At 40.8% G+C, this 21,975-nt stretch overlaps 3 protein-coding genes across 5 annotated transcripts; 2 read left to right on the forward strand and 1 right to left on the reverse strand.

The window, feature by feature from the left end:
• Positions 1–1,794: 1,794 nt before the first annotated feature.
• bcl6ab (BCL6A transcription repressor b) lies at positions 1,795–11,032 on the forward strand. Of its 3 annotated transcripts, none has more exons than XM_056390340.1 (9): positions 1,795–1,938; positions 6,883–7,054; positions 7,258–7,479; positions 7,568–8,446; positions 8,560–8,687; positions 8,793–8,960; positions 9,064–9,194; positions 9,300–9,437; positions 9,638–11,032. In XM_056390340.1, exons 2-9 carry the CDS (start codon positions 6,894–6,896, stop codon positions 9,779–9,781), a joined length of 1,971 nt encoding a protein of 656 aa, XP_056246315.1. In that variant the 5' UTR covers positions 1,795–1,938; positions 6,883–6,893; the 3' UTR covers positions 9,782–11,032. The 3 variants fall into 3 exon arrangements, with proteins under 3 accessions (XP_056246315.1, XP_056246314.1, XP_056246316.1); XM_056390339.1 differs by lacking the exon at positions 1,795–1,938 and adding an exon at positions 4,060–5,078; XM_056390341.1 differs by lacking the exon at positions 1,795–1,938 and adding an exon at positions 5,149–6,509.
• Positions 11,033–12,011: 979 nt separating this feature from the next.
• cmpk (cytidylate kinase) lies at positions 12,012–17,632 on the reverse strand. The gene is made up of 6 exons (XM_056390346.1): positions 17,351–17,632; positions 15,724–15,870; positions 14,657–14,809; positions 14,458–14,534; positions 14,058–14,154; positions 12,012–12,901 (listed from the first exon to the last, which is right to left on the reverse strand). Exons 1-6 carry the CDS (start codon positions 17,492–17,494, stop codon positions 12,863–12,865), a joined length of 657 nt encoding a protein of 218 aa, XP_056246321.1. The 5' UTR covers positions 17,495–17,632; the 3' UTR covers positions 12,012–12,862.
• Positions 17,633–18,273: 641 nt separating this feature from the next.
• Positions 18,274–21,559, forward strand: fam78ba (family with sequence similarity 78 member Ba). Its single transcript, XM_056390345.1, has 3 exons — positions 18,274–18,976; positions 19,186–19,465; positions 20,140–21,559. Exons 1-3 carry the CDS (start codon positions 18,642–18,644, stop codon positions 20,380–20,382), a joined length of 858 nt encoding a protein of 285 aa, XP_056246320.1. The 5' UTR covers positions 18,274–18,641; the 3' UTR covers positions 20,383–21,559.
• The last annotated feature ends 416 nt before the right edge of the window (positions 21,560–21,975 follow it).

Below are 21,975 nucleotides of genomic sequence, written 5' to 3' on the forward strand. Positions count from 1 at the left end.
TGCAGACTGGCCTATTTTTGCTTCAGAAAACACTCTCAGGAACTCATTCTACAATGGGAATGTTAAATCTAAATGAATGTTTTTAATCTTAATAAATTATCAGTAAGAGCTAACTTGCTTGATGTGTCATAAATCACCAACTTTTGCTCTTTGTAATCCCTATCTGTTATTATCTTGTGCTCAGCTGAACCAGGATGAACAGCAAGGCTCTGAATTCTTTCCATCTGCTCAAACTCTGTGCACCTGTGACAACAGCAAAAGCTCCGGCGTTGACAAAAATAAGATGAGGTGGAAACTTTCCACAATTACAAACAAACAAACAAACAAACAGAGCAATGCAAAGTTGGAATACAAAACACAGAATTAAAATTTATATCTCAAGTGCTGAGAGGGATCTTGATGGGCTAATATGAAACAGTCCCCTCCTCCCTTCTTCCCTTTCAGACCCAAATGTCATCAGGTTTTATGGTAGCTGTCTTGTGCCTTGGGAAATGCCTGTTACAGCGTCCAAAAGACCAAGTTAATGTGTTCAAGTAGCTTATTTTGTCCAATAAACAGTGAAACTAAAAGAAATGCTATCGCACAAGACAAAGAAAAACAACAAATCCTCACAATTAAGAAGCTAGGGCGGATATATTTTGTAATTTCACTTGAGTAACTTAATCCACTGTCAAAATAAATAGTAATACATGTTTTTTCAGTCGACTAATCTAATTCTTCAGCTCTACAGTGTCATGTGTTGTGTTTCATGTGAAGTTATTCACACTTTTTACTTAATCAGCCACTCTCATTGAGGTCAAGACCTGGGGAAAAAAACTGTTTATAGTCAGACAACCACACAACCGGCTTTCACACTTCAGGTTTTTCTCACTTAAGGTAAAATCTCCTCAGTGCTATAAAGAGCTGACCTGACAACACATTGTTGGCTGTTGGCTCCACTGTATACTTGATGCATCAGGGTCACTCAAGGTTCAACAATTATTACACAAAGACCACATACCACCTGCAGTTTAAATATGTACTTCTCAGTCAGGCCCATGCAGGCTGCATGAAAGCAGTTCAAAGTTCACTATGTTTAGCTCACATGAACTTTCCATATTCAGTGTTTCACGGTTTGTGCGCAATATATACTTCATCGACAGCTGTTGAAAAATGATACTGAGCTTTGTGCTATAAATAAATGAGCAAGGTGTTTTTATGCACCTTGTTTTACTCTTTTGCATTTTGAGCATTTGAACTTTCTTTTGCCTTTCGGTGGTATGTAAAACTGCAGTCTTAATATCTTGCAAGCACATCGATCTTGCAAGATATTTTTCTCTTCTGCACGCTACTCCCCAAATTCAAGTGCATACTCCCGGTTCAGCAGAAATGAATGCTTCTCTCTTTCCCCCTCAGGCTACATGTCTGCAAAGACTGAGCTAGTTTTAGAGTCATATTTAACTGATGTGACCTTTGATCCCTGTCAGGCAACCATGTGCCTGGGTCATGTTTTGGGACAGGCACGTTGATATCCGTCTGCGTCTAGGCCCCAGGTCAGTAGAGTTCATGAGAAGGTGGGGGGCGTTTGTTAACACATAGCACTGCCTCTTTAGGCGGCCGAGCAGGACAGAGGACGAACGGCAGCAAATACGTTCCAGGGTTGGTTGGCAAAAATCCCATGGAGTGTTGTTTTCATGACATGGATTCTTTAAATGGGACTGGTAGAAAATGAGATGTCTCTTTCTCACACACACACACACACACACACACACACACACACACACACACACACATTGACTAACAATGATGATCAACAAAAATACATTTTATTGTTTATACATGTTATTATATTTTTTTCTTTTGTGCTTCTAGAGGAACATTTTTAGAAAATTACCCTGGTGATGTCACAGTGATGTCGTCAGGGTTTTCTCGGACGGGGTTCAGAGACTACAAATGATCGTAAGTCTGCGTTAGAAGCTGGAAGTGAGGAGAAATATATAGGCATTTATGCGGCAGAGAGGCTCCAATGAAATACACTATGAAGTTGCATTGTGGGAAATGTAGGATCCAGTATTTCTCAAACTTGACCCACACCGGGGACTAAAAGTCTGGAGATCTCTGCCTCTGTTGCTTCAATTTTGATTGTTCTTTTTTAAATCTGTGTCTGGTAAGACCCACAACATTATGGAAGTGCATTAGTAAAATCACTGGAAAGGACCTCTACTTGCTTTAAAATGAATTTAACCTGGTTTACAAAACTGGGTTAATCTGTGTGACCAACAGCAATAACAGTCATATTTCTTGTCTTTCTGCAGGTTGTGGTGAACCAAAATCAGAACTTCCTTGCAGAAAAAAAAGATGTCTAAAAAGATATCTATTCTGCAAAACAAACCAAACACACTATATTTGGGCAATTATGTTGATTAGACTTTGAAATGTACAGATATCACATCTGCTGTAGCTTATCTGGTCCTACACAGCAGCAAACCCTAATGTGAAATTGAAGATGCTGCGCTGATATAAGAAAAGGAAAGGCTGACTAATCAAACCTATACATCCTCTTGCCTGCAAATAAACTAACAAGCCAGAAAAGCAGATGTTTATTTTCTGCCAACGCTCTCGTACCAACTGAACAAGTTTCGTCTCTTCTCATTCAGACCAAAAACTATTGCTTCTTTCAAAGGATGTGAAGATGAACAACCCACAGAAACTTAGGCCACTAAAGATAACCGCAGGGGAAAAACATGTAGGGTGAAAACATTAACTAGAAATAGACCTGCTTTGTTGCCATAGCCACCTGAACAGCTGTAATTTAGACCTGTTGAACTGCACTGCACATTTATTTAATGGGAGAAGGCACAGTGTGTGAGAGTTTTCTTTTTCTTTTTCTGCAACATACAAAGATAATGACAGGAAACTTAGCTGCTCTGTGTGTGGGTGGAAGGAAGGCTGATACTTTTAGCAGCAATATAATATTTGTTTTTAACTGTGTCTAATGTTGCTAAATTTGCTTCCCGTAAACTGCTGAGTCCTGACCCTGATGATGTGCCTTGCGAGATTTAAATTTTCTTTCAGCTTTATTGGACACTGGTTTATTAATGGTTAAAAACAAAGGTGTTTGCAGTTTGTAATATGCATGCACAAGACCACAGTGGAAGGTAATGTTGAGCAAATGCATATAAAAGTGGAGAAAACGCTGCATCAAATCCACACTCTCTAATCAAGTCTAAATGTTGTATTTCTGTAATAGTCCTCAGTAAAGTCACAGTTTTCTAGCTCTAGTTCTCAATTACTGTAGTTCTGTTTTTTTTTCCCCCACTGAAAGGTCTAACTTGCCTGAATGTTTGCTGCTGCTGCTGCTGCTGCTAGTGAGCGTGAAAGATGATGCCAGCAGAGGGTAATTCTATATATTTATAAACAACCTCAAAACACAGAAACCCCTTTTGTTTTTTAAAATTAGATTTAACTGAACAGAGAAGTGAAGTAGATGAACATGATCGTGCTCTATGTGCTCAAATTGTGTCATCATTCAACACAAAGGTAATTTCATTTATAGAGTAAAGTTTTAGTTAGTAGTTTAGATGTTATATTCATTTAAATCATAATAGCAATCAATAATACTCTGCAGTTTGTTAGATACAGTATGATTACATGCACAAAGCTAAAGCCTGTCCACCAAATTCATGTTTAACATACTAGTGGAGCTGATCTGTACATATGGACAGGGTACTGAATAGGTTAAGGTAACAAGTTACATAAGAATCTTAAGCAGTTAATAAGGAGTCGGTAAGGAACACGCAAATTTACTTGAGGAAAGACAAAAATAGTAACAAACAATAAATAGATATAATTAGGTGGTGCTTTTGTGCCATTTAGCAGATGAGTCACTGTTAATCAGAGGGAAGCCATTGAGACAATGGTTAAATATCAAGGAGCATGTCATTACACACTGATTCATAAACATAGTATATACTATATACAGCAGTCTGTTCTTTATTATCTTATCGTTGTATCATTTTATTTATACTACTCATTGCAAACAGCAATCTTTAATTCACAGTTATTCTGGAACTTTTTGTTAGTTGCTCGTTAAAGAGCTTGTTCCAGGACATGTCGATTGTGACTCATACACTCATACACTGGTAAGTACTCAGAATTTTTGTTTGCCTTATTGTATCGAAGTGTTACCAGATTAATACACAGCTAAGATAATGAGACAGGAAGTGGTGGGAACACAGACGAATGCAAGTGAGCCTTTTGGAGAGTTGAGGACTTTACGTACACGCACACACATTGCTTTCTTATGTGTGACTTTAAAAATAAAAATGACACACACACACACATACACACACACACTGAGAAGTGAGATTAAAAGTCACCCATAAATTATCAGTATTTCAGAATTCCCCAGAAGACCATTCAAATGTTCACTTTGAACTTGTATAAAATGCCCTTAAAGAAGTGACAGAAATAAAATATTCACATAAATATAGTGCCTAAAGTATTGACAGAAATTTATTAGCCCACTCCCAAGAGGTTTCTTTATCAGTTTATCCAAATGAACGTGGCTCCTGCCTAAAGCAGTTATTCAGAGCGAAAAAAACACATGACGCAAATATGTAAAACTACACAACTAAAAGGGGGCATTATATGTTTTTATTATTAATTATTAGAAGATATGCTGACTGACTTTTCTCGACTGTTCGTAGAACCTCGGGCAGGTTTACAGCGATAACTTGCTCTCATGTTCCCCACGGTATTTATAACTCGGTCAGCTGACCTTGCACTTGGACCCTTCCACGACGCGGGGAGATTAACTCACACAGAAGAAAACTACAAACCCGCTCAAATCTCTGCTATATTCCCGCATAAACATACAAATGTGATTTAATGCGTGTGTTTGTTAAGCACCCATATGTTACACGTTACATTATTACCGATGCAGTGCTGAAAAGAGGCAGATGACAGTGAGGGGCTCCCCCGCCCCGGAGAAGATGGTACGGTCCTCTGTTAAATTTCCGAGAATTGAGCCGCTGTGTTTCTTAGAACTGGATTCTCAGAACTGGATGTGCACAGAGTTTCGAGGAAACTTTTACAAGGTGACATTTTTTTTCCTTCCTATTTTCTCAGCATTAGGTCAGAAGTGTAGTGAAGTAGCAGATGCTCATGTGGCTGCACCGGGGCTGGATTTATTCAGTATTTTGAATATGTTTTGTGATTCCTTTAGCTAGAAGTGAACTAAGAGATTTGAACTATGGGAGCTGGTTTTGACAGCTGCACTGTCTTTGACTGTGTTTTAGACGGAAGTGCTGCTTCAGGTTATGTGTTCGCATATAATTGTATCACTTGTTCTTTAAGCACCAGCGATAATAGCTGCAGTCGGAGAAAAAAACAAACAAACAACAGTTTTGCGACCATAACCTTCAGCCAGCGCAGCAGTCTTTGGTAGTAGCTAAATGTTAAATGTCTCTTTATTTTGTGTCAACATTTGACATAACATTTGGCATGTGAAATACTTGTTGCGCCAAAAGTGGCGCAACAGGACCGGTAGGTCTGGTTCAGTCACATCTAGTTTTCTGTCTGCGCATTTTCTTTCCTCGACAAACAATCTTTTCACTTCTCTGAATGTCTCCGACGCAGAGCCCGACGACTTTGTGATTGTACCATTAGTTTAAATCGAGAAAACACATTTTTTTTAAACACTTAGAAGAGTAAAAGCATAAGAAAGTGCGGCACAGTCCTCAGAAATGACAGCTAAACCGTATTTCTAAACTTGAACGGACTTGTGCTGGCCTGCTCTTTGGCTTACAGCCGAAGTTACGCAGCGAAAACTAATCACTCCTTGAAATCACATACTACCAAATCATGCTGTCTCAGTTTAGTCCAATATTAGAGGTTTAGAAATAACCGGAGAGATTAGTTTAACAGGAGGGGAGTAAATATTAATGGGTTAAACGGGATGAGTTGTACTTGTATCGGGGAAGGGGAAACCTCTCTGTGTACTGGCAACCTAATCAGAGCAGCCAGGACGGAATGTGCTCAACGTCAAACACGTTTACAACCTACAGGCTGCAGGTTGCCAGCAGTCAGCTCTGCTACAGGCTGGAAAAACTGCAGGGGCAGATGAGAAAATTACAGACAACATCATTGTAAACCTAGAGTTCAGAAACGCAGGACTTGTGTTTACTTATACTGTAGTTTATTAATGTATTATCTGTGGTTACGTCCGTTGTTGTTGCCTCAAAATTATAATAAACGTTGCTCTAAGTTATAAAGAACTGATCCGACGAAATATCACAGTTTTCAATAATAATTTATGTTAAAATATTGGTAATAGCCGATGTAATAACATTGTCATTAAGGCCCAATAAGAAGTAAGGCATGGCTCAAAATGTTTAGTAAACCTCCCTCTTACTTTTCTCTTTGCAATGACGCCGCCTTTTGACAGAACAAAGTCAAGACAGTTGTCAGATTGTTGTGATTAAAAACCCTGAAGGCTTGTATCACTGAAGAATGACTATGAGCCGGAGGTGATGAAATATAATAATAAGAATATGTGTTATCTTATATTATAAGAATATATATACGAGTGTGATTTATTAAAAAATTAATTAAGTGCGTTTTGGTTTATAGATTTTGCTTGCTGCAAAGTTAAAGCCCAAATGCTGCAAAATAAATCTCATCTCTAATGTTGTCAGAATTGATGATGATGTATTTTTATTGAGCATGTGTTATTATTCAGTAGTAAAGTTGTGCTCATATTGGTTCCAATATACTCATTCTGAAATGTTGTGCTCATAATACATTATATGTGCCTTTATTTAGCAGTGGATCAATGTTAGAGTCACTGATACTTTTAACTTATTTTAACAAATGATTCATTATTTTCTTGCCCTGGTTCAGATTGTGACAGCATGGCCACGACTGCAGATGGCTGCATTCAGTTCACACGCCATGCAGGTGACGTCCTGCTCAACTTCAACCGCCTCCGCAGCAGGAACATCCTGACTGATGTCACCATACAGGTGGACGGGCAGCATTTTCATGCTCACAAGGCAATCTTGGTGGCCTGCAGGTACGCACCATCATGAGATGCGAGTTCAGCAGCATGAGTACCTATGGACATGTTTTTAACCTGTTAAAGGAAGAGACTTTTTTGAGTTCTGTGAATAAAAGAACCACACCTGCACACCTTTTATATAGAACTGATGCAGAGTTGTGTCATCTCACCTTAATAGATGATAAAACATGGTTTCCATCTCTGTTGCTCTCTTATAGTGGCTTCTTTTATACCGTGTTCATGAACCCCGAGAATGCAAACCTTAGTGCCATCAGCTTAGACCCCAAAGTGGACCCCAAGGGTTTCTCCATCCTGCTGGACTTCATGTACACATCCTGTCTGAACCTTAAAGACAGTCTGGTCCTGGCCACCATGAACACAGCCATCTACCTCCAGATGGAACATGTGGTTGACACCTGCCACAGATTCATCAAATCCAGGTAAAAGACAGCAGACAATGTGATAGGACACAATCTCTTGACTTGTATATTGAAGGAATCTGATGTGGAGTTGAATATGTTTCTGCAGGCATCAGTCTCTGAACGTGCAGACTGAAGAGGTACGGATCAACTCATTACATCTGGCTGAGGAGAACCCTGCATTGAGGCCTGTTGATGAAAAAGAGACAGACTTAAGAAATGTCCGCACGTCAACCTCATCCTTTGTCCAGGAGTGCAGGTGCAACATCCCCAATGTTTTCAGGGGTATTAACACGTCCGGCTCCTATCATGTGTACGGTGACCTCCATGTCCCCGCTGGGAAGCTGGAAGGTTCCCATAAGATCAGCGCCCCTACCAGAGGGGGGGCTTTGTCCCAGAAACGATGCTCGCAGGTACCCAACACCAACATTACTCACAGTGACTCCACCACCATCATCCCCCACCCGCTGCCATTTCACCCCAGTTTCCCCACCACCATCATCCAACCAGCAGGAGTCCACAGGAGCCATCATGGGCCTGCTGCTCCCATGGAGGAAGAAAGTATTCAGCACCCGCAAACCAGCTGCCTGAGGTTGTCTCCAGGTTTTAGCAAAGGTGTCATTTGTAGCCCTCAAAGCCCACTCCGATCTGACTGCCAGCCAAACTCTCCCACCGAGTCCAGCAGCAGCAGAAATGCAACCCTGAGCCTCAAACATCCGTCAGACTGCCCCAAAGACGCCAAGGCCCGCAACTGGAAGAAGTACAAGTTCATCGTTATGAACCAAACTCCTGATGAGAATGAAAAGGAGGCTCAGGGAGGCAACGCTGATGCTGCAGACATGTCCCCTACACTGAGCCCCTGCAGAAGTGGCGGAGCAGGTGAACACAGTGAGGTCCAGTCACACGAGGGAGCCAGCGAGCACAGAGAAGAGATGCCCATGTCTCAGAGTGTTGACAGCTGCAGCAGCAGCACCTGCAGCAGCATCAGGTAAAACTACATGTCACTGTCAAAACTGTAAAATGAAACGTACTATAAATTAGTTAAACAGAATAACTTCCCTTTATATGAATCAATATATATGGTCTTTATTCTCTTTGTAGCCACCGCAGATGCTCCTCCTGTGGCTGTGACAGCCCTCAGCGCATGGAGATGGGTCACCTTTCTCCTGACTCATACAGCAGAGACGACACTACCAAACTACACTCAGAGTATTCCCCCTCCCGCTGTGGTAAGTGCACACGTATATATATATATATATATTAAGATGAATAATTTGGTAGGATTATTTAGCATAAAAATGCTCTGAGGTATGACTGAATACTTCTTCCCACAGAAAACAACACCTACTTCTGCAATGGTTGTGACTCCAAGTTCAGTGATGAAGATTCCCTGAAAGACCACATGGTCCAGGTCCACAGCGACAAGCCATACAAGTGTGACTGCTGCCAGGCTGCCTTTCGCTACAAGGGCAACCTGGCCAGCCACAAGACTGTTCATACAGGTAGGATTGATAAGTCCGCGTTGGCTTTTTAAAGCACTATCACGTGGACTTCAGGGATGTGACTGTGTAATTAATTTCACAACTCGGTGATCTTAACTTCCAGGTGCGAAGCCGTACCACTGCAACATCTGTGGTGCTCAGTTCAATCGACCAGCCAACCTCAAAACTCATACCCGGATCCACTCTGGGGAAAAGCCATACAAGTGTGAGACCTGCGGCTCCCGATTTGTCCAGGTGAGAAAACAAAAAAAGCCACAGCCACATCTCCGGGAAAGCTTTTGCAAAGCTCTGCCTCTGTCTGTCTGTATGTATTTAATATATTTCTTCATTTTCCCGCAGGTGGCCCATCTTCGCGCCCACGTTTTAATTCACACAGGAGAGAAGCCGTACCCGTGTGAGATCTGTGGAACCCACTTCCGCCACCTTCAGACGCTCAAGAGCCACATGCGCATTCACACTGGAGAGAAGCCTTATCATGTAAGCCTCCAATCAGTCTTCTCTTCTAAGCCACTGTGTTTGCTGGCTAAATAGAGTAATCCCTTTTCCTCCATGATCCATGTGCCTATCAATAGTTATGTCCTGAGTGGTAATCTGGGAGATCTATGAACTAAAACTGGGGTTAGAAACTTCCTGTTCACAAAAAGTGATTATAATTTATGTATTATTATTTTCTTCAGTGTGAAAAATGTGACCTCCACTTCAGACACAAGAGTCAGCTGAGGCTTCATCTCCGACAGAAGCACGGCGCGGTCACTAACACCAAGGCTCAGTATCGCAGGACTCCCAGCAACATCACCGCGGGCCTCTTGAACTCCTGCTGAGCCGTCTGCAGTCCTCTCACGTGTCATTTTTTGATTTTCTTTTGCATCGGGCACCATGTTGTCAAAAGATTTTTATTTTTTCTATACACAGATAGAAACATGAATATATATATTTGCCCTTTATGCATTTGTAAATGATGCACATTACTTTGTGTAAGCTCTTTGGTATTTCAAAGATTGTAAAAGTGTATGCTTTCGTTGTGAATGTATAATAACAGAATGTACATTTTGAATGTGAATTTAAGCAGTTATTTCTCTTTTGTTCAAATTACTTAACAGAATGTCAGCTTTGAAGGACAGTCCTCTTTCTCATTCGGATTGAGAATCGCTGTTACAGTTTTGCTTTCGATATTGGTTTGAATTTCCCCAATAATGTGGTCACAGTTTATGCAGTTACTTTTCATTAGGCTGTTTTTGTAAATAAGGTAATATCTGCTGGCAGAGTACGAATATATTTACGTTTAGTTTGTTTTTCTTACGCACAGAAAGCTTCACTGAGGGGCTTGTTATTTTGCCATTTCATAGTTTGTGGTATGTATTGTAATATGTACAGATTGTCATTCATATGAAAAATTGCTATGTATATATTTTCTTCTCTTATTTTCCAATCATTTTTAGGCTCCTGTTGGTATTTTGCACATACTCATAATGCTGTGATACATATATTTTCGTACTTTTAAAATATTTCTACTTAAAATGTATGTGACCTGTTGAAATTATTTGTTACGCCCAGTGTATAGCACCTGCTATATATTATTTATAGTCTTTTTTTTTTTTTTTTGCTGTACTCTCATTACATTTTGGTGCTGCAATGATCCCCCGTCCCCAGGGGATCATTAAAGTTTTAATCCTATTTTATGTAACCATATGTATTATAGTACACTCATTCAAACCAGTGTATTCGTAGTGCCTTATGTTCACACTTTCTCAGACTAACTATTAATGCATTTTAAATTTGATGATATGAAAGCCCCGGTACTTATAAACTGCTTTCGTGATGCATTTGCCATTTTGCATTTGGTACTTTGCCCTATCGTTATGTGTATGCATGTCAGGTACTGTTGTTATGGAAGCTGATAATCTGTTGTGTATAGCTCTTAAAATGCAGATATACCAGGCCTCAAGCTAAAAAACGCTCAGGAATATTAGTATTATGTAAGCAGGTGTCTTTGTAACTGCAAATTATATACATATATATATATATGAAAAAAATATATATATGTGAAAATAAAATAAAATGTATATAATGTAGCACGTATTGCAACAGTATTTCTCATTATTTTTAACTGAACCTTAACATATTTTATGGCCCAGTTTTTTGTTTATATACACAGGCTAAACCTGCTCTCTGGCTCTCCCTGGTGTTCACTCCTAAAGATCAATTATTCTCTTACTCAGACTTTAAAAAAGAAATACCTGACTTGGGTTAGCATTTGGAGGAGAGCAGATGGTTTAGTTAGCTAATCAATTATCCAATATTTGTACAAAGGGTAATGGGATACATTTTTACAGAGGACAAAGTATGACTCATTTATCAATAATTAAATGAATAAATTAAAGCTGGAATTTATAATATACATATTTGAAATAACAAGTATAAATACATTTATGAATGCTGAAATAAATACATACATATACAGTACATATACATATATATATATATGTGTATATATAAGTCTAAATGTGTGTGTACTACTTAAAAGTAAATAAACACTGAAATAAAAAAAGTAAAAATACAAGAATTAAATGTAAGTTTGTAGAAATGAATTACATATTTATTTATTCTTGATTATCTACATTTATTTGTATATCGTTTCTTTATTCATTCCAGTGCTGATACATTTCCTATATTAGTCAAAACATTTCATTTTAGCATGTGGTTATTTATTTGATGAAAGAGTCATATTTCATCCTCTGTAAAACCCAACTCACAGTGAATGAACAAAACAAACATACAAAACACTAACTGTACAGTGATGTCAAGCGCCCCCTCCTGGCTGATTATGTAGAAAGCTAACAAGTGCATGTGGTTTGTATTTGTAAAATCTGCAGAAGTTGATAATTTGATCTCTCAAATCTTGTAATGGACAACAGCACTATACTTCTATAGTAAAGCATAAAGAGGCAATAACTACGAGAAAGAAAGCACATACTGTCAAAATAGGCAACCATCACATCGTACTGAACAAAGATCCTATATTAAATGAGCAAAACAAAGGGGGAAAAAAGGTCAATGTTTTCACCTTTCAGCTTTATCTCCAGTCCTTCAAGAACATACAGTTCAGATTCAACACATGTTCATTTCTATCTTCATGTTTTCTCTAAAGTATGACTAGTCCCAGGTGTCATAGCTATGATGAAGCACATCCACGTGTTCCAGTACAGAGTTAAATATTCAGTCAAATAATGGGCCATTTATCAGAGTACCTGATAACTCCACATGGCACAAAAACAGTATTCAGGTCATGTCCGTGTTATGAGAAACATGACACATGCATTTTATTTGGACAGACAGGCTATTGGCTGCTCTGTAAAGTTCTAAATCGATCCTGGTCTGTCAACATCAAGTCAAACAACTATTTGGTCTGAAGCATTATGGCTGCTTCCAATGACATGATACTCTGAAGACATCAGTAACATACAGTGGGGTCCAAAAGCCTGAGACCACTTTCCCATTCACTGGAATGAGAAACTGTATTCAAGTTTTTGTAGTGAATTTTAGGACTATAAGTGCCTTTGATTAACAAAAAAATCTCTCTAAACTAATCATACATGTTGTTCCTATGCAAAGGCCTCAAACTATGATGAAAGAGTGCAGTGCAGATGAGCTGAGCTCTCCTGAACATGAACTAGTTGATCACAAATAGCTGCTAGGCATGTCTACGCCTCATTCACACCAATACATATTGTACACAAACTCACAAACAGTGCTTCAATTATAAAAGGCATGGAAAACAAAAAAATATGTAATCAAAGTAAAAGTCATATGTATGGACATAAACTTATTATATAGTGTACTTGCAGTTGATAAAAAGAAAACTAAAAATGTAAATGAATGTTGATGGCTGCTGGGAAAATTCATCACTCTACGCCTAGGATGGTTTTCACGTCAGCAAACACCTGGAAGAGAAAAACAGGTAACTTTGACTTATGAGGACACAAACATGGAGCCGCAGTTCAGCTCCAGCTGAGAAATTTCAAAACTTGAACTAATCCAAAATAGCCTGAAGCGCTGCACATATTTCTAACTACGATCACATTAAATATCCGGGTCGAACGAGTTTTTTCAGGGCCGATACCAATACCAATTATTGGTAATCAAGGAGACTGATAACCAATATTTGGAACAGATATGCCAACACAAAACTACTGTTGTGTAAGGACACTCACCTGGGAACTGATTCAATAACACTGTGGTTTTACTTCTACTGCAGTAAAAAGTCTTTTCAGTAACAGTTAGTGACCGTTCACCTGCTGACGAGCTGCAGTCAGCAAAGTGTCTCATCGCCATTCACTGGAGTTTCTCATACTAGAGGCGTTTATTGCTGCTCTATTGTATCACAGGTAATGCTTCCTTTTCTTCATCACAGTGACTAACTACCTGCTGTACATTTAAACTTACACTAGTTCTGGGCCAGAACTCACAGCTTTCTGCTCCTTTTAGCGACTTTCACTAATTCAGCTGTTGTTTACATGTTGTTCAGTTCAGTCAGTTACTTTAGCTTAGCAGTTAGTACTGTTGTAACTTCAGTGTAGAGGATTGTGATGCCAACTTCAGTAATGTCTGCTGTTTTGCCCTCGACACACAGCTCCACTCCTAAACCGGAGCAGCTCGTTAACCGCAGCTGTCTGTGTCAGTCTGTGTACACAACAGCCTTCAGCGTGATAGGCTTACTCATGACGTATAACCAATCAGATGGTGCTGTGGGCGGGACATTGCTCCAGACCACAGAGCAGAGACAGGTGGCTGCATCAGAGCCAAAGTAGTGCATTTTTAAAGAAATTCATTTTATCGATTAAAAAAAAAAGTTACTGATAATAGAAAAATTTTACCACGATAATCGGCCAGGCTGATAACCGGTCAATCCCTATAAAAATGGGCCAATTGCCAAAAGGAGCTGGTATCAATTGGTGGGAAATCCCTCATATCACTCTACTTATGTTGCTCTTTAAATCATACTTTCTACATTTTGCGCCATTAAAAGGATGCAAAAGTTTAAAGAAGGGCATCCATATCTACATCCACATTTTCCTACACTTGATATCATTTACTCACCTCATCCACTGAACGAGAGGCGTCTACGGTGCGAACCTTCCCATGTTTCTCATATAGTTCAATGATTGGTCGTGTAGACTGCAGGTAGGTTTGGATTCTACATCACAGAAAAATATGCCTGGTTATTGGGGTCAGATGACACAGGGGACTCAAAGGAGACACAAATTAGGTCAAAAACACACATGCAGGTATCCAACAGTCAGTTAAATGGGTCAGAGAAATCTATACTGATCAGACATGCTTGTTGTACTTTGTTAACGACAGAAGGAAATCATTACATGAAATCAATTGTGAAAAGCAGCAGAACATATTTGCAGGGAGTACGCTGATAAAAAAGTACATTCTCAAATCTGAGATAAAGTCTAAAGTAATGTATTTTGCTTGTATTTCAGGACTCTACCTTTTCTCCAGGCTTTCTCTGTTGTCATCTGTGCGCCCACTGCTCTTCCCTCTTTCTAGACATCTGTTGATGCACACCTGTGTAAACAAAGGAGATCATGTCATGTCTTCAGTGTAAAGTAGATCCTAGAATATCAGCTCAGCTGTATGTGACTAAAAACAGCTGGAGGGGTTTCAGCTTTCTAGTTTCCATGACCTACCTCATTGCTGCAGTCGAAGAAAAGCACAAATTTGACATCTGCTTTGCCCTCCATTGCAGTGTTCCACCCCTGAAGGTTGTCCTCGTTGCGGGGGAAACCATCGATGAGGAAACGGAACTTTTTCTCATCTTTCCCCATGGTCTCTTCCATGGCCTTGAGGAACAGGGATAAACTATTTTTTTGATCCTGATCTGAATTCATTGAAAGAGCTAACTACTCAAATGACAAATCAGAACCTGATTCCAGACAGACAATTCAAAAGTGCAATGACACACAAATTCTGCTGTGTGTGTGTGTATATATATATATATATATATATATATACATAGCAGAATTTGTGTGTCATATATATATTTATATATATATATATATATATATATATAAATATACACACACAACAACCTTGTATCATAGTGCTGACAAACTTGACACAGAAAACTTAAATTTTAAGAAAAGTGTACAATCTCACAGTGCAGCTGGGATCATTTTTCACAGTTTCAAAACACATAACCAGTGTTTGAACATTAGCTATCATCCATGTCAGACATGGATTGGATTGCAACTAATAAAGCATAACATTTTAGAGCTGCTACTACTGATTATTTGCTTCAATATTATTAACATCTTTAAGTCATCGTTTTCGTCAAATATAAAAGGCATAATTGCCGATTACAAGTTACCAAAGTTATGTTTTCAAATGATCTATTATGTGCGGCCAACATTATGGAAACCAAAACATTTTAATCTAACAACAGACAGAAACACTAAACCCACACATTCACAAGGCTAAGAGAAGCAATTGTTTTGTGTATTTACTTACTTTAACATCCTAAAATTGAATAATTGACTCTTTTCAGCACTAAACATGAGACGTGAGCCCAGATATTGGCATTGGTATAATCAAAATTCAAAACTGTCAAATCTGTCATCACAGTAAAAGTTTAATATTATGTTTCCTTTTTTTTTTTTTTTTAAGTCGTTGAGTTGCATACGGTAAATTGTCTGCCCAAGAATAACTTCTTGTTAGGCAGAACAAACCTGATTTGCAGCCTGTATTTGGTACACACCTTCTTGAGTAAATTGATGGTAATCTCCACAGGGACAATTTTGCCCTCCTTGATGTAGTTGGATATGAGCTGTCCGAACTCTGACCCTTCTCTAGCCCGCTCTGCTCTCAGCAAGTCCCCAGCTGACAAATGGGTGTAGTTGTAGTTCTGAGACACAAAAACACAGGCAAGTTTTAAATATGAAAACTTGATCTCATGTGATTAAAAAAACTCATAAAACAAAGCATTTTGAGATTAGTCACTGAGTGAATTTCCAGTTAGGTGAAAGACAGAGTTATTTTTTTTTTAAGAATGTACATTTGTATATTTATATTAACCTTAAACCTCAACAGCAAGGAGTACCGCTTTTCCAGACAGGCTAATTCCTCCTCACTCACAAGCCAGGAAAAAGTTAGTCCGTGTGTACAGAATAAAAAGAGCCTCTATGTATAGCAGCCATTCAGGCCTGACCACCGTACTTGAAGGGTGGCAGCCAACACCCAGGAACATCCATGAACAGTAGTAGTTATAAAGTTTGTCTTGTATGCTCTCTCTCATTCAAACACAGGCACACACATACACAGCAAAGAATCAACATTTGCCCCCAGTAGAGCTACAGCTTCATTAGCTTTCATGACTTTGACTTTCAGACAAACATCAAAGCAGAATTCTTTAATGTTCTGGCTTTCAAAACTTTTTGGGAGGCTTGTTAAAAAATAACTTTTTGTCAAACTCATGCTGCTTCTTTAGAATAGTGTGTGAAGCAGTAAACAAATTATGTTAGAGAAAGCTGAAAACAGTAAGACATAACATTTTTACCATTTCAGTCTTAAAATCAGGAGTGCACTGTAGACCTATCCCTTTTATAGACTGATGTTGATTTATTTCTGATTATCAATTAAAAAAACAAAACACAGCAGGTAGAAATGATCACAGAATACTTGGTGTTGAGAGTGCATAACTGCAGAAATTACAACACAGACTAAAAAATTAAAGTGCTAAGTTGAAGTAAATAACATTTGATGATGTATGTTGGGTCTTTATTCGTACATCTGGGTTGGGTGAGGTAAAGGATCCTCAGCCAATACATGTCTACGTCAGCATATGTTTCTGTTTGCCAACAGACAATGGTGGAGTTGCCAAATGCTTGCCAGACTTACATCTGACCATTACATAATCTCGGCTGCATAGATAAGTCAATGATAAGGTTACAACACGGGCCAAATGTCAATAGGCTATCTGCTCCTGTCTCTGTTTGTACTGTGTGAAGCTAATAAATAGATTTTCATTTAGTCTAGTTACAAAGACAAACTTATCAAACACTAACAGAAATCAACGCGTTGGTTTTAACTTAAAATACATAAATTGAACTTTTGTAGCTCATGTATGCCAGCACCGGCTTGTACATCAGCACATAAACTGGACAAATAAATATTGCGTGGCTAACTAGCTAGCTTGCTAATATACTGGTTCATTTTAGAGGACAACCGGAAGTAAATGCATTTGACACTTTACCTCACAAAAAAGCGTAATTAACAGCCACAACCACCCTAAAATTCACAAAATACCATTTCCATTCCGATATGCTAAATCCTACTTATAAAAGTCGGCATTTTTTTGTCGTCCTTTAACTTGCCATCCCTCGTACCTCCACGATTTTTGAGCACTGGGTTCCTTTGCCGGCGCCAGGCCCGCCCAGCACGAACACAACCTGCGGCTTCATCATCAGCGACGCCCGGTACAAAAAGCTCGGCACCTTCTGAGACAAGCTACCGAACAAACGGCCGATCATAAACCAGCACGACCAGCTGCAGGCGTGAAGCGGCGGGGTTGGGGAGGGGGAGCAGAAATAATAAGACGAGCTGGCCGGTGAATGCGTGTCAGTGTCGGTGGGTAGGAAGTCGCGGAGGCAAACGACACCACTTCCGGTGTTGACTTCAGCGACCAATGGGGCTTCCACAGAGGCGTGATGCTGCTGCTGGTAGCCACGCCCACTCGCACTTGTTATTTTTTTTCAATGCAGCGGTCGGGTGACGCCCCTCCCCTGCCTCTCCAGCATCAGCACCTCCAAACCGAACAAGGCGACCCGCGGCTCGAAGAGGATGCTCTCCGGTCCGTGATGCTCACCAGCTCGGAGGAGACACAACGATGAGACGACCAACCGAGAGACGGCTGGGTACAGTCACTGTTTTCTGCACGTTTATGCTGCCTCGCTGCCTCCATTCATGATGCACCATTCATGCATCCCCAAGAATGGAAGCCCAGAGCGAGGAAAACATTAAAATCGCCTTTTATAACCCCGCTGTCTCGCTTTTATAAGCCACATTCTCGCTCATTTGATGAAGCCTCTTTTCATGTAGGTCAAAGATATGAAGAGCCCGATTTTATCTTTTGAGGGCGCTGCGCGAATGTAGGGCTAATAATACGGTAAAGCCAAGCAAACAAAAGGCATCCAGCCCCCCTCCTCTGACGCACCTGGCTGCCCTGTCGCCACTTGACATGACAGCGCAGAGCCGGGAGCAGAGCAGCAGGATCAAGGGGCACCGACGTGCAGCCGGACGTGTGGACTCGACAAGGAGCAGAGGAGCCTCCGGACGCACGGCGGAGAAGCAGCAGCAGCCCAGGGGTGGCCGGATTGCAGTTTCTGGGGACGAGCGCCAAGGGCAGTGCGGCAGTCAGCAGGCAGACCGGGGGGAGGAGGCTGCGGAGATCTGTGATACTTCCCCCTCAGTCCCCACTGCGCTCTCACCTCCATATCATCCTGAAAATATGATGTTGGATGCTTTTAAGCTTGATCAATGGTGACTGTGATACCCCCCCCCCACCCCCCCATCATTCTCTCTCTCTCCTCTTTTCCCCCTTCCCAACCAATCAGTGATGATGGGCAATTAAAAGATTAGATCTGCTCTTCAGGCAAGGGTGGAACCCGGAGGGGACTGATGTGCATACTGGCCAGGTATCATCTGCTCCCTTCTTCTCTGGTTTTGCTCATTTTGCTTGTCGCCTGCACTATGGGCTGTATTCAGAGCATCGCATGCAAGCCCCGCATCAGACGGGAGAACATTGTGGTGTATGAGGTGTCAGCCTCTATTGACCAGTGTCCCACCATCATTGAGGAGAACTCACCGATTGTGCTCCGTTACAAGACACCTTACTTCAGGGCCTCAGCAGGAGTTGTGATGCCACCAGTGCCCCGTAATGAAACCTGGGTGGTGGGCTGGATCCAAGCTTGTACCCAGATGGAGTTCTACAACACCTATGGTGATATTGGCATGTAAGTCTGTAGAAGACACCTTCAGACTTTAACTTTTTGTTCAGTGTGTGTGTCTAGGTGGGTATGTGTTTGGATGTGGACACCTCCTTTCTGTTCTGCTCACTTACACAGACAAACTCAGAACATATAGACCACAACTCTGCACCTGCCACTGCCAAAAAAAGCCTCTCATCCTCTCTCACTCTGTCCTCCTCCGTCCACTGCCGCAGGTCCAGCTGGGAGTTACCAGAGCTGCGAGAGGGTCGGGTCAAGGCCATCAGCGACTCAGACGGCGTCAGCTACCCCTGGTACGGCAACACCACTGAGACGGTCACTCTTACTGGCCCCACGTCCAAACCGTCCCGCCTGACCGTCAGCATGAACGACAACTTCTACCCCAGTGTGACCTGGGCAGTCCCCATCAGCAACAGCAACACGCCCATGCTGACCCACATCACCAGGGACCAGAGCTTCATCACCTGGCTGGTGGCCATGAACTCCGTCACCAAGGTTGGATAAAGAGAAACAAGTTTGTTCCCACATGCATCAAACTCATATCTTAATTATCTTCAGAAATCAAAGTGTCACAGAGTCATCAATATGTTTTACCCAGTTTGAATGGAGAACACTGACTCTTAATCTGTAGACGCTGCACCTGCATCACACACAGACTGACTGCGATCTAATCAGCTCCTCCTGCACTTTTACTTTCTGGTGTAAAGTTACAAAGTACCTCATCACTGCCTTCAACTCTGCTGAATATAACCCCTGCGATGGCTCTTGATTGCAAGGACTTCAAAAGTCAGTCCAGCATAAAATGTGTATCAAAATGCCCACAGTGTTTATGTGTTGTCTTTGTGAAGTGAAATGTTCTATCCAGGCTATTTTAGAGAAGAAGTGCTTTCCTCATTGTTGGTTAATAAGTAAAAGAACAAGAAAAGATCACACCAGTCTTTGTTGTGTTGGCTGCTCAGTGCAGAAATGAGGGTTCAGGGGACAAAAAACTGGCATTAAAATTCTGTATCTTAGTCAAACGTTCCTCTGTGTTCAAATGAAATGATTATATAATTCATTAGGATGCACATTAACTACACATCTATTAGCAGTAGAGGACAAAACGAATAATCAACTTCGGCCTTATACAGTATTGATGATATTAATTTAATGCTGCTCTCCTCTTCCAGGAGCGTATCGTGTTGCAGACGGTGCGGTGGCGGATGCGGGTGGACATCGCCGTGGATCCAGACATGCCTCTGGGCTCTCGGGCCTCGTTGATGGGTCGTCCCTACCAGGAGCAACCGCACATCCTCAACTACCAGGAGCCCATACCTCCCAACGCGCTGGGGAGGCCAAACGCCAACGACGCCCAAGTGCTAATGTGGAGGCCACGGAGAGGGGCTCCACTAGTGGTCATACCGCCAAAATAAGAGGGTCAAATGGTTACGCAGACAGCCAAGTCAAATTGTTCCCTCTTGCAGAAAAAGGGCCAGTGAAGGTGAAGTCATGAAGCCTATCAAAGAAGAGACAACTGATGGTTTCTCTGCTCTCAAGACGCCAGCAGCTCATTACCCCTAAGAGATTAAAGTGGACCATTAAACAAGCCAGAGAGGATATTACATCACAGAATGGTGTCAGAAAAAAAAAGTCTACAATGAACTAGTGTCAAAGGCCTGGAGTTGCATCAATGCTTGTTTGGCCCCTGACAAGTTTTGGACTGTATCGAAAGAGATCTGCCTGCCTTTTAGCGAAGAAGGAACACTGTTTTTAGACGTACCACAGAGGTATTAGTCCACAACGAGAACTGCATCCTGCATCCTTATGTAGATCTTATTGCATGAGAGAGTGAGAGAGACAAAAAAAACTGTCCTTGAGAAGTTTAAGAATAGCATTTGTTTTGTATAACTTGATACCTGAAGACATTTTGATTGAAAAGTCAGCCAAAAAAAAAACAACTAAAAAAAACAACAACCTACGGCTGGTTAAACCTCGTCAGTGCCAATAAAGGCCTTTCAGCACACTCAGTACCAGAGTTAAAGGATGTATTCAGAAAATTTAAGAGACAAAATTATTATATTATTATATATGAATCTTTTTAGGTTAAGATGAAACTCATACATCCATCAGATTGTATTAAGAGCACCCACTTGGCATAAAAGTCTGGAAGAAAAAGACATCTGCTGTAGTTTTCACTGGAGTTTTGCTAATACACCAAACTTATGCACAGACATATTTTCAAGTCTCTGTAGTGCAGCTGATATTGTATTCAGATTGGGTGACAAACCATCAGAGATGAGCTGGACCTGTTACCACATTAAATAAATAATGTCAGCGATGCTTTCAATGAGTGCAGTGTAAATGACTTGGAACCGTGCCATACAACAAATTTAAAACAAGAGTGTGATAGCAGCGAGGGCCACGTCGTATATCATCGCTGAAATGGGGCCGAACTGTACTCAGAACAAGGGTAGATTTGATGTGGCACTAATCAGGCCATGTTGCACTACAGAGTTACATAAATCTTCCTACAGTCAGGGAAATTTAAATGTACTCTTAACAGTTTCCTTGATGTGGAATTAAACCAGACTGAATTTTGGCAAGGATTGATTTGGGATATGTGCCATTTTTTTTTTTAAAACACTGGTTCAATGAGCTCACACCACATCTCATATCTCCTCATATCACTGACATCAATTATTTTGCAGCAGGTTTCTGCAGACAATCACAGATGAAGGCCATACTGTGTCATCAGTCCAAGTCTGTGCCTGCCACTCCACACACGAGTCACATGACTCATCCTCCATCTGTGCTTCTCTCCAGGTTCACGCCTCACCTTCCCATCTGCCTGCTCTTTTCCTCCCCATCACGTCCACCTCAACACACACTACGTCCGTACTAAATATTCTCATTTGCTCTGAAATCTACAACTATGCAAAGATTGTGACAAAAAAAAAAAACAGCAAGAAAAAAATGGCAAAATAATTTGTTCATCTGCCTCAATTCTGTTTTTGTCAGGGTCATCG

The sequence above is a fragment of the Seriola aureovittata genome, chromosome 12 (genome assembly GCF_021018895.1).
Source record: "Seriola aureovittata isolate HTS-2021-v1 ecotype China chromosome 12, ASM2101889v1, whole genome shotgun sequence".
Taxonomy (NCBI): domain Eukaryota; kingdom Metazoa; phylum Chordata; class Actinopteri; order Carangiformes; family Carangidae; genus Seriola; species Seriola aureovittata.

Coding starts and splice junctions, on each gene's coding strand:
- bcl6ab (XM_056390340.1), top strand. CDS start 6,894: ATGGCCACGACTGCAGATGGCTGCATTCAGTTCACACGCCATGCAGGT. Junction 8,961..9,063: donor CCACAAGACTGTTCATACAG/GTAGGATTGATA, acceptor CTTAACTTCCAG/GTGCGAAGCCGTACCACTGC. Junction 9,195..9,299: donor GCGGCTCCCGATTTGTCCAG/GTGAGAAAACAA, acceptor ATTTTCCCGCAG/GTGGCCCATCTTCGCGCCCA.
- fam78ba (XM_056390345.1), top strand. CDS start 18,642: ATGTGCATACTGGCCAGGTATCATCTGCTCCCTTCTTCTCTGGTTTTG. Junction 18,977..19,185: donor ACCTATGGTGATATTGGCAT/GTAAGTCTGTAG, acceptor CCACTGCCGCAG/GTCCAGCTGGGAGTTACCAG. Junction 19,466..20,139: donor CCATGAACTCCGTCACCAAG/GTTGGATAAAGA, acceptor CTCCTCTTCCAG/GAGCGTATCGTGTTGCAGAC.
- cmpk (XM_056390346.1), bottom strand. CDS start 17,494: ATGATCGGCCGTTTGTTCGGTAGCTTGTCTCAGAAGGTGCCGAGCTTT. Junction 15,871..17,350: donor AGTGCTCAAAAATCGTGGAG/GTACGAGGGATG, acceptor TTTGTGTCTCAG/AACTACAACTACACCCATTT. Junction 14,155..14,457: donor AGAGAAAGCCTGGAGAAAAG/GTAGAGTCCTGA, acceptor TCTGTGATGTAG/AATCCAAACCTACCTGCAGT.